General features: G+C 34.7%; 1 protein-coding gene across 4 annotated transcripts in view; it reads right to left on the minus strand.

Moving 5' to 3' along the window:
* Positions 1–12,590, minus strand: part of SEMA3A (semaphorin 3A) — a 467,148-nt gene that overhangs the window by 44,772 nt on the left and 409,786 nt on the right. For all 4 annotated transcript variants that reach the window (XM_045494648.1, XM_045494647.1, XM_045494649.1 and 1 more), the window contains 3 exons: positions 3,364–3,506; positions 1,410–1,524; positions 1,248–1,317 (listed from right to left, as the gene is read on the minus strand). In XM_045494648.1, the coding sequence (XP_045350604.1) occupies positions 1,248–1,317; positions 1,410–1,524; positions 3,364–3,506 (328 nt within the window). The remainder of the gene's footprint in view (positions 1–1,247; positions 1,318–1,409; positions 1,525–3,363; positions 3,507–12,590) is intronic.

A 12,590-nucleotide genomic window follows, 5' to 3' on the forward strand; every position in this document is an offset into this window, starting at 1 on the left:
TATATTATTTTTAACTCCCAAATGACCAAAAGCATTAGAGCAAGTAACTGAGTGTGATTTGTGTGAAGGCATTTAAAATAATCTCTTCCTAACTCAGAAAATTGTTTTAAGTTAGTAGCTGTTACATCCTACTCAAAGTGGAATATTATAGCAATTATCCCCATCATTTTGCTTGACAAAAATCAGGTACTTGAAATAAACTGGAAGTTTGCCATGAGCTGCCACAATTTTCCATTTTATTGTACTTACATAAATACGGCTTGAGAGACGTATTTATACAAAGATATAAAACAGTCATGCACCCTTAAAATATGGAATGCTTATCTTTTAACCAATCTTTCACCATAGAAAATTACATATACAACATATCAAATGAAAAACATGTGTTTATAAGAGTCTATTACTGGAACCTGCTCCACATAGACAATGTCTGGTAGAATGCAAGCTTCGTGAGGGAAGAAAGAGGCCCAGTTGCTTTTCTGTAACATCAGTTGTATATTTCATGGTACCTAACACATAGTAAGTCTCAGTAAATATTTACAGAATTTAATAATGGTATTTTCATAATAGAAGAAAAAGTAGTCTCCATCCTAATCTTACTGATTCGGAAACTCTGGAGGCGGGGCCTAGCATGATCTCTAGGTGGTTCACATGGATGCTCAGATGGATGTCTGAGAACCACTGCCCTAAGTAATGAGGAAGTCAGAAGAAATTGATTAATGTCTGTTTAATTTTAACAACTCCAGGTAATATAAATTTTATATCGAATGTGATAGTCAAGAGATAATTGCTGCTTGATTGACAGCAAGTGTCTTGGGAAGATGGGGAATGGAGGAGGGTGAGGAGAAGAGGAAGGAGGAGACAAAGAGGGGAGGGAGAGAATGAAGGAGGAAGAAGGAAAAGAGAAAGGTAAGAGTGTTGCCACTGTAGTTTATAGCACTACAAAGTCTGATCAAAGCTCAGATTTCAGCTTTTCAGAATATTCTACATTTCATTTAAATTTTAAGTCAGAGCTATACTGAGGATATGATACATTTTTCATCATTCAATTTACAGTGATGACATTTCTGCTAAAATTTATTTTTTTAAACTATTTACGTCATAACATCAGCCACCCAAGAATCTACAACAGCTCAAAGGTTAAGCCAATGTTCTTTCAAAAATGTATTTTCCAAATTATGGATTCCTGAAAAGCACCTAAAGGACATGAAGTTTCTTTGATAGTAAGATAGTAAAAAGTTGTTTACCTGGAAGTTGTAAACACTCCATAGACAATTGGATTTTTAGGATCTTTAGAATTCATAAGGAATACATCCTCTGTTTGAAAACAAAATTAGGAAAAGTTGCATTTTGGTGGTTATGACAAAGTCTGAACAAATATTCTCTATCCAGTATCATGAGTTACTTACGCAATTCATCAAAATGAGTGTCAATGCCATTTGGACCTGGCACTGAGCAAATGAGTCGAGCTTTCAGGAATGTTGTCCACTTATTCACCAGACTTCTGTGACCCCCGAAGTCATTCTGAAAGGAGAGAATATTGATTTTAGGAAATGTGCATGTGAATGATAATTTCAAATATTTCTCTTGAAACAGAGAACCAATTTCCTCATTTTTCAAAATGCAAGTAATTATACCACAGATACAAGTAACTATGCTTTTTTTTATTGTTGGTCAAATCTATTCACTCAAACTTTATTCACAGAATGACTTACAACATACAAAGAACACACTGGCACATCATAGGCACTTAACAAATATTTATTGAAGGAAGAATAAATGCACAGCTTATAACACATACTGAAAATAGATCCTAGAGAAAAGCAAACCAGCATCAAATATTTTATAAGCTTAAACAGTTGAAACAATTTCAATTTTACAAACAGTATACTGAAAAAATATTTGCACCAGCCTTAATAAAGAAAATCATTCTAGAGAAAACATTTTGAAAACGTACCTCCTCACTGAAAATGAAACTAAATTTTAACTTAAGCAATAAGTTCTGTTATGATCGTATGTATTTGCTGATAATTTAGGCTCTTTTAAAATAATATTTAGGTGCGTGTGTTTGAAGGAACATCCGTGTTCCTTCAAACACATAACAATGATTTATATTTTGTTGATATAATTCTACATGCTATAAAGATGTTTCTAACCCTGTAAGTAGTGCTTTTAAATATGATTTATATTTTTTGGAGAACAGATTCTCACATATTTCACATATTTTTGTAAGTTTCCAGATTGTTAAAACCTTTAATTTTCCAGCAACTTAATATACTAGCGATAAATAATTACATCATGATTGAGGTAGAAGAGATGCTAACCAATCCCCCCAGGAGAGATTTTCAAAAATTTCATATCTTCTTTGAAAAAGACAATTCCATTGAAGATAATTACTGGATCTAGCTTTGTGATTTTTCTTGAGATGAAAGGTGCTTGAATACATAAGAGCAGTTAGCTTGATTCATACTGCATATACACTGCACTATATACAGTGTAGTGGGAAAGAATGGTACTGTTATCATATCTTTACACTGATACTAATTAATCCAGAAACATTTATTGAGTAATTTTTATTCTATGTATCTGACATTATAACGCAATATCATATCCAGTTTTGTGTTACACTGTAAATGAATTACCTCAAAGTTCAGATGCTCAAAACTATATGTATGTGTTCATATATATGTACATAGGACGTTATAATCAATTTATAAAATCAAGCTTTAATGATTTTCTCTTTTATATCAATAATTTAGCTATCCCAACAACAAATATCCATTCACTCTTACATATTTTAGGAAACTGTTGTGTGAAAATACAAAAAAAATGTGTCCTCCCAGGTAACATGAAAAAATTGTATTTCTTGGGGCATCTGGGTGGCTCAGTCCGTTAAGCATCTGACTTCTGCTCCAGTCATGATCTCTTGGTTCACGAGTTCAAGCCCTGTGTCAGGCTATGTGCTGACAGCTCAAAGCCTGGAGCCTGTTTGGGATTCTGTGTCTTCTTCTATCCTTCTATCTTTCTGCCCCTCCCCCACTTGAGCTCTGTCTCTCTCTCTCTCTCTCTCTCTCTCTCTAAGATAAATATTTTAAAAAATGTATTTCTTTAAAATTTCAAAGGAAGATCATTTAATGTAAACGTGAAATAATGTGTCACAATTTCTACCCGCATGTTTACCTACGAAGAGTTACCAATAAACAAGTATGTTTTCAAATCATTCTTTACCATTTAAATATTTATAATGATCAGTCAAGATTTTTAGCCATAGTTTTCATTATACTTGCATATAGGTAAAGAAGAAAAAGAAAACCATGATTGGACAATAATATCCTCCTCAATTGTTTTTTTTCTTTACCTCACCTTGCATATCTGACCTATTCTAGCATGAGTGGCTTTTCCGGTGTGTTCTCCATCAATCGCATTTTCACGGAAGAAAAAATATACTTTGTCATCTTCAGGGTTGTCACTTTCTGGGATGAGGTGGGCACTAATGAACCTTGGATCTGAGAGACAAATTACAGCACATATATTAATTCACAGTTAGATAGATAATACCATTCATTACAGTCCACTTTCACTTTCTCCTCACTTGCATTTGATATATTTCAAGAACTAATCTTTCCTTAGTTCACAGTTTTCAGAATATGTGAACTGTTCTTTATGTATTTTAAAGTAAGTTACAAATCACCTTATACCTCAAAACAATTCTTTATTTTTCTCTTTTTTTGGAAAGTTAGGAGTAGGTGCAGAAATCCTCAGTGTGACCACATAGTGCAAATGCATTACAGGATATTAAAATATTTTGCAAACTGGAAACGCTTTCAAATATTGCTTATTGCCATCATCACTATCATTCTTCCTTCCAAGCGTAAGATAGTTTTAAGTCAAAGTACCAAATGGTCTGTTCTAGTTTCCAGCAAAGACTGGATGGGAGGGGAGAAATGAGATCCAGATTTAACCACAACAAAACAGCAAATCCTCTCATGTTCTTATCCATGTCAGTAAATACCATTATTTACTGGGTACTCAAGTCACCTCGGTATTCTGGAGCCACCCTTGAGTCATCTCTTTCTCTCCAGCCCACATTCTATCAGCACATCCATCACCTTTTCTTACCACATCCTCCACGACCGGCCTCTCCCAGATCACCATGACCAGCGATGAATTGCTAACAGTCTCCCTGTTTCTACCTTACCACCAATTGTGTTCTGTTTCTCCACACTAGTCAGAGTGATCCTATGGCAGGTCACTTCCCTCTCTAACCCCTCATCCGTCTTTCCAAATTATTCACAATAAAATATAAAATCTCTCCCGTGACCAGATACCATTTATGATCTGGTCCCTGCTACCTCACAAGCCTTTTCTTCTACCTACTCTCCTGACCTAACTTACTCCTAGCCCGCCATACCATCCCCATAGTAGCCCCTTCCTGGTTTTCAAACAAGTACTCTCATTCCTGCCTCAGATCTTCCTCTCTGTGTACTTTCTCACCTCATATATTATAATGAATGACTGGATTCCTACTTTTACTCAGGTCTTTGTTCAAATATTGCATTATCAGAAAGATCTTTGTTGACTACCCTATTTAAAGCACTTGAAATCCTTTTAGTTCTTAATTTTCATGTGTTATTTTTCTTCCTAACATTATTAAACACCTGTGATCTCTCAGTCTTTCTTTCTCTGTTTCTAATCTTCATTTGTTTATTGTCTGTTTCTCTCTCCACCCCAAAGGAATATGAGTTCCCAGGACCTGGCATGTTTTGTTTGGTGCTGCAATCCTAAAGGTTAAAACACAGTTGACATTCAATGAGTATTTGTGCAAGAAGGGAAAGAGAAGAAAGAAAAAACAAAAAGAGAGAGAGACTGCCTAGATTATGCAGAATGTATATTAGCAATGATTAGAGCCTAATTTAAAAAAAATAATTTTTGTAAATACCTGGGTTGATGCGGTTGTGTCTCATACAGACATATAAAAGTATGTAGTAGCTTCATTGATTTTAAGATGTAACATACTAAGAAGCTGAGTTTATCTTACTGAAAGCATTTAGGACATTGCAGGTATTTAATTCTCACAATAAGCTACCTTTACTCCCATAACATATCATGTTATCAAGTCATCAATGAAATACGTGCACATAGATAAGTACCAAACCTGAGATATCATGGAAGAAGTCAGAACCCTGAAACTAGCTTTATCCATGTTATTTAGTCCTAATCTTTATACCTGTGCATAATCACCATTATCATGTGTTCTATGCTTGTAACCTTCTTTTAACATTTGCTCTCAGACCATGCACACTCAGGTCTACACTCCACTATCCTTCTCAGGCAAATTATACAGACTCTGTCAGTAATTCATTACCTATTCATACAATTCATTACCTATTCATATTTCAAGTCCAGTGTGCCAGTGGAATAAGAGTAGGGAAATAACTTTTAAAAGTTGGACTCACTCAGTACCAGAGTTTTATAAGATACATAAAATAATACACTACTTTCCTATAATTGTTACAAAGCTGGTTTTTTCTTCATCAATTTCTACCTGTTCATATACATAGATATGTTTGTATATTTCTGTTTGCGTCTCATGAGTATCAGTGAGCAGAATAAATAATGTGACATGGTAGGAATTGGTATGTTACAGATCAAACAATTACTAACCCAATGATGAAGTTAGATTCCTGGAAATGCAGTGTTGTAAGCGTGTTTGTGTGTGCACACACAGTTATAATATATATAGTTTGTGTGTGCACACAAACCTACATGTCCATGTCAAACCTACCTGTCAAACCTACATGTATGTTACAAATCAAACAATTACTATCCCAATGGTGAATTCCTGGAATTGCAGATTCCTGGAAATGCAGTGTTGTAAGCGTGTTTGTGTGTGCACACACAGTTATGATATATATAGTTTGTGTGTGCACACAAACCTACACGTCGAAGAATTCAGTTCAGTCACTTGCAATTTTTGTGACTTTTTGGTAAGTCTCAGATCTCAGATGACTAATTTTCACACTGGGTTTATTTCAAATTGGATTCTATTCACCTTTTCCGTCATAAATAGTTCATATAAAAACAAATATTTTCAACTTGAATAATGCATTGAAACAACTTAGCAAAATGTTAGTAAATGCATTATATTATTATCATTAAGACAGTGAAGGGAAGCCTCAATCATATACTAAATTTGGAGATCTCATTATAACCCAGCTACAGAATTAGAATAAAAAAAACCACACATTCTTTTGCTTTAAACCTAGAGCAGTGGAGGAGAAGTTGGTCTAATAGTACCTTCCCAATTAGAGTAATTGTTCACAGAAACACTTGTATAACTTAAAGAATTTCAAGTAATTAAATCTAGCTACTGTATTTGCTCACAAAAACATGTAAGACATGACGTAGAAAACAAAATGAGTAATATGTCTCTTGTTCTCAGAAAGCTATAATTAGGCAAAAGTCACGTTAGAAGCACAAAAATGACAATAAAGCAAACAGTATTTTACATGTACAGATATTCTCTTAGCTTGGTGTTTGGGCATGACAGAAGGCTCTATCAAGCACGTGTTTCCCTCTCTAAAATATGTCAAGAAAATTATCATTTTATCCATGTGGACTCTAGTGGGATTTCATTCAAACAAGTTACCATGCACATTGTTGAAAGAGCCTTCGATCCCAGTCTCTCTTTCAATATCTGGTATTACAGCATGGAGGACTTTGTAGGTGAATAACAGTCTGACACAGCTTCAGAAACAGACAAAAAATAAACTACGCATGGAAAAAAAAGTACACATTTATTAAACTAAAAAAGAATATCAAAGAAAAACAATGTCAGTCAAATGTAACTTGTCTTTAAGACATTAGGATACAATCAACTTGGAAAAACATTCTTTCCTATCTCAAAATAAAATAGGTCTCTAGTTAAACTCTTTCAAAAAATTAAAAGGAGTTCTACTTCTACTATTTTAAATTTAGCAAATCTTGTCTGCGGTCAAAACCTTTTCTCACTATGCATTTTCTACTTCTTCAATCCTTCAAATGTTGCTTTCCCCTTCCTTACTACATTTGGTCCTTTTATTCCTCCTCTTCTTTTCTCAATCTATTCCTCTCTTCCCTGGTGAATTCTCCTCTTCTTCCAAACCAAACATTCTAATCAATCATTCTAATTGTCTGCCCTGCTACCCTAGAACCTCTTGGCCTCCCGAACCTCCATTGCACCTGCCTTATATAATCCCAGAACTTTTTTCCTGTGCCCCTATATCTAAGCAAGGATGATGAAAACTATATAATTTAGTAAATGGATGTGCTACTTGTTAACTCAGGCTATGTATCCTAAAAAAGAATCATTGTTGTTACAGATTTATTAACAGAAACTCTTTAAAATCATTCTGATTGTCTTCAAATCAACTAATGTAGCATCTCATTTTATTCTTCAAAGATGGAATTATTTGCTATACTGATACAACCAAAACCATTTAAAGAGAAGGTCCTCCTTTTTCTCCTCTCAATTTTTCTTTTCTTACTTTCTGTGGAAAAATGATCTCTCTTTATTTGTATGTCTAAAGCCTCTATTTACTCTCAATCCAATAATCTACAAAATATTTCTCCAGTAAAAATCTCTATTCTTCATGCAATCACTCACCATCTATCTATATTTCATTCATCATATTTTTCCTAGACATGTACTCTGTGCTCTAGATTGTGGAAAACAAGGGGATGTTATGAAGAAATATATTCTGTCTGTGAGGGAATACCAACAATTAAACAGAACAATTATTACACCACACAAAAAAAGGACAAGAGTAAGAGTCTGGAAAAAAATGCAGTTGGAAATAGAAGAGAAAATTCAGTTTTCCTTAAAGAAATTAGGGAAAGTTTTTCTCAGAAGATATGACCTGTAACTCAAGGCCTAAAGGATAACCAGGAATGTCCCAGGTAGAAGTAACACGTGCAAGGTAAGAGAAATGACAATACTGTGCACTCAGAGAGTAGTCAATGAAGAGATGGGTGGTCAAAGATGATGACAAGAAAGTTAAGCAGAGGCCAGAATAAGAAGGAAGTGTTGTTCAGGAGCATATTGTCCTAATGGCGATGAGGGAAACCAATGAAGTATTTTAAACATAGTATTGACATTATCAGATTACTATGTTAAGATCACTATGATTGCTACAGGAAATAAAAAATATATAATGAGGCAAGAATGAAGGCAGGAAGACCACTCTAGAGGCTAGTGAGAAGGGTTGGTGATTTGGACCAGTATGATAGAGAAGGTGGCATATGCAAGGATTATGTGAAAACAGAACTGCTGGGTTATGTTCATTGATGAGATGTTGAAGGAAGGGAGTAGTAAGAAAAATCATGGAAATACTAAGAAATGTCTGATTTAAATATTGGTTGGATAGGAATCATTTGCTGAAATAGGAACACTTGAGGAAAGATAGATATGGAAGTCGGGGGAGGAAGATAAGCTCAGTTTTGTGCAGCTTTGAAGTGAGATGCTTGGGAATTTGTCCCACAGGTCAGGGAATACAGAAGCTCAGGAAAGAAATGGAGACTAGAGCTGAAGTTATTTGAGATTGACAGCAGGGTATACAGTATGAAGAGAAAAGAAGACAGAATCTAATACAAGGAGAAAAGTGATGAAAAACAGGAAGAAATCCAGCAACTGGGGAGTTGCAAAAATGAAGAAAAGAAGTCAATTCTTCTTTGGGTTCTCAACCTTTCCCTTTATAATGACTCCGTGCCAAATATTTAGTTTTTAAATATTTTTATTCTACCAAAAAAAAACCCAAAAAGAATTCCACTTACACTCTGCTCTAGAATCCACTGTTTCTTGCACCCATTTAGCCATAGGACTTTTTGAAAGACTGAGAGGGGACTCAGACTCAGACTCAGACTCCCTGCCCTATTTACCAGTTGCTTTCCAACTCCATTACTAGGTAGCTTTTGGTGTTTCACCTTTGAGAGTGTAATCAACAGAATCCATCAAATCTACACATAGATTTTGATGCTCACGCTTTTTCGGTTGTCTGCTTGTCTGCTGCCATTGGCACAATAAAATCTTCATGCCCTTCATATAATTTTCATTGTTTCTCTGGCATGTGCCTTCTGTGACTCTGAACCTGAATTGTTAAGTATAGAGCCTTCACTATTTCTTTTACCACTTTCTTTTCCTACATCTGTAAATACAGATGCTTCCTAAATTATTTTCTTTTTGAGCACCTTTTATTCCCCCCACTCCTATAAATGAAGGCATCTCCTAACATTTCTTCTACTATTTCAATATTCTAAATTTTGTTATATGTTTAGAATTTTTTTATTTTGGAATTGATTCACTTTTAGACCTTCAGGTATCTCCAAACTACATCACCTTTATTTTCCTCCTAGATCCAACCTTGCATTTCAAACTTTTGGCTCAAATTTTCTACCTAAGTATCTCATTGCAGTTTTAATTCATCATGACTAGCAAGGAACTCATCTACTTTTCTTTTAAAACTGCTTCTGCTCCTATCTTTCCACTTTGGCTAATGCCAATGTCCACACCTACGTATAAAATGGTATTTTACCTTAAACTGCTTCCATTTCCTGCAGGACTGCCATCATTTCACTTCTTTCCCTGTTTTCTAGTCTTAATGTTGCGTGTACAATTCATGTTTTGCTTGTTTTTTTTTTTTTTTTTTACTTTAGAGTTATATTTTCAAGTCATCCACTTAGTCATATATATATATATATATATATATATATATATATATATATATATATATATATATAAAATCTATTTCTTCCAAGCTATCCATACAGTGCTACAGAAATAAGCACTAATGCATTTATACCATATAATTTCCAGACCAGATTTCAGGTGTCATAAGATATGATAAAGTAGCATAAACTAAGATTGGCATGCAGAAAGGACAGGAAGGCTGATGTTACTCTGAGCCAGTAACAACTCTAAAAGTACATACTGCATTCGTCAACACATATAGTTGAGATGAGCTATGGTTTTGACTCAAAGCTTTCTAGCACTAGAGGAAAATGGGAAGTCTTGTCAGTTACACTATTTACAGTGTCCCTAATACCAAAAATAAATTAAGAGAAGTGTCATCCACAAACTTTGACTTACATTTCCGGCAGAACTGACCACTGTTCCTCTTCTTTAATCCCTTAGTAAATCAAGAAAACACCCCATCTACTATCTTCAAACACATTTAGTTCACATAACACGAAAGAAAGTTGGCTTTTATCACTTTTGTAACATTTAATCCTTTTCCTATTATCTTCATTTTCCTATTTGTTATGACAGGCATTTGTCCTGTATCTCTCCCTCTCTTGCCTTCAGCTTCTACATATAACAAAGTATTTCCCTAAGCATATTTTGAATCTGTCTTACTGCAACTACGCAAATGTAGACCCTTATCTCTTCTCTTTTGGCAGCCACATTCAATCTGTTTTCCCTGCCTCTGGCCTCACCTTTTCCAAACCATCTTGTACTGTCTATCGCCTTTTTAACACACAAACCATTCCCTGGCACCTAGTGCATATTTCTCAATTAGAATCCAGAAAACTCTACTTTTAATCACTTGTTTTCTTTCCCCTCTCTTCTGGTAAGCTGATTTCCCTATTTTTTCCCAATTATTTCTTCTGGGCTAAGCACAATTTCTGAAACAGAACATGGTTCCTAAATAAGTGAATAGATTAATAAATGAATGAATTTCCTAAACTAAAATATGTAAGTTTGTGGGTTTCTTTTTTTTTTTTTTTAGAAGAAAGAGTCACATTTTCCTGCTTTTTGGCAGTTCATTAGAGTTATTGGGATGAACAGAACTCATCATAGCCCTAACAGTGTTTACGTTCCCAGTTAAAGAAATGCTTAGACATGCTCCTTTAAATTGCAACTATTTCTAAGAGTTATTGCAAAATAATAGGTTCTCAAAATGTTCTCCTGAAATTTCATGAATGTTATTTTAATATGAAAAAAACTTTTCTGCTTTTGATCACATCCTTTTGTGCTAGATAATTAATACAGTAAAACTAATGATCTGTTTATAATTTTTCAAAATTAGATTCTATCAATAGGATTAAAATAACAGAAAACATGTCTCTCTACTTTATGAAGCTAAAAACAATGCATATGTTGGAGGTCAGAGATTACCACTGTCCTGAAAAACTACAAGCAATTCAATAACTTGCCTTGTCATCAGAAACTCCCCGTGGAAAACCTTTACCCAAATTCATTCATATTGACCTACTTTATTAGGTCTCCTTGAGAACCAAAGAAAGTTCATGGTTTTCACAAAGGAAGGCTTTCTACTTCCAGTTACTACCATCAAATGAGAAGCAGAAATGAAAAACTGAAACCCACTAGTTACTTTTGCTCCTCAAACTTGTGTTCTGTAACCCATTAAAGTAGAGAATGTCTATTTCCAGTCTCCAGATATAAGTTCCTGATTTCAATGTGGCCAAGTCCATTGAACTAATAGACACACATATACAGATCTTTTACTAATGTCAACAATTACAATGTCCCTAGATACCTTTCCACATTGCAATGTTCTCTACTCTGTAAAGTTCACAAAATCCCAACTGACCATGATCTAACAAAATCTTTGAGCTTGTACTATTGAAAATATTTCATACAATATGAAGCAGGAAATGGATGTGGATGTGTATTAAAAGCTGAACATCAAAAGAAAGTGGCAAGATTCATTTAAGCAGGATCAAAGTGCATTAGTCTTGCCAGCACAGAACTGCAATGTAAACACTATGAAAGGTAAATACACTTGGAAAGGATTCTCTCATCTGGATGGTTTAAATGGTATGCCTCTGGGAATGAAACTTTGTCTTTACAGGTACTGTGGTACTTTTGCAATGCCCTGTGCACATGGTAGAAGCTGAACAAATAATCATATTTAATAATCTTGGGCCAATGCTATCATGTGAAGCATGGCATCTTTAGTCATGATAACAGCAATAAACACTGAGTAAATACACCTCTTTTCTTCCCCCCTTTATCTCCTTTACCACCCCCTTGACATTCTTCCACACCTCATCCCACAGATGGCATTTCTTGCAAAATTCACGTTTGGGCACCACCTGCCACTTGTAACAGTATCACTCTGTCGAAATATTTTTAGCAGCTGCAAATTAAACTGTCCTTCAGGTGCAATCTCACACTTAATGAAAATGACACCTTGGCACAGGACACCCAGCTGCCTTTATGATTCATTTGGCAGCCTGAGCTTATTTAAATAATGAACACATTTTGCCACTCTCAGCATTAGGATCCATCTAAATCTCTAGTACAGAAACATTTTGACCAGCCTTTGGCTGGACCTATCCTCTCCACCAATAAGCTCTCAAGGAACAAGAACATACAACTAAAATTGTAGAAATACATGTTTTTTGAAAAGGAATTAAATTAACAGGATGATAAATTAAGATTCTGGGTTTTCTATAAATCTAAAAGTTATAACACATATTGGCTTTTTAGGACATAAATTTTACGTAGTTCCTTTGGACAGAGGATGGAATGAACGACTACAAGCTTTCACATCATGATACAGTCAGTCCTCTTGTAAAGCATGATAGAA

This window comes from Leopardus geoffroyi, chromosome A2 (assembly GCF_018350155.1).
Source record: "Leopardus geoffroyi isolate Oge1 chromosome A2, O.geoffroyi_Oge1_pat1.0, whole genome shotgun sequence".
Classification (NCBI taxonomy): Eukaryota; Metazoa; Chordata; class Mammalia; order Carnivora; family Felidae; genus Leopardus; species Leopardus geoffroyi.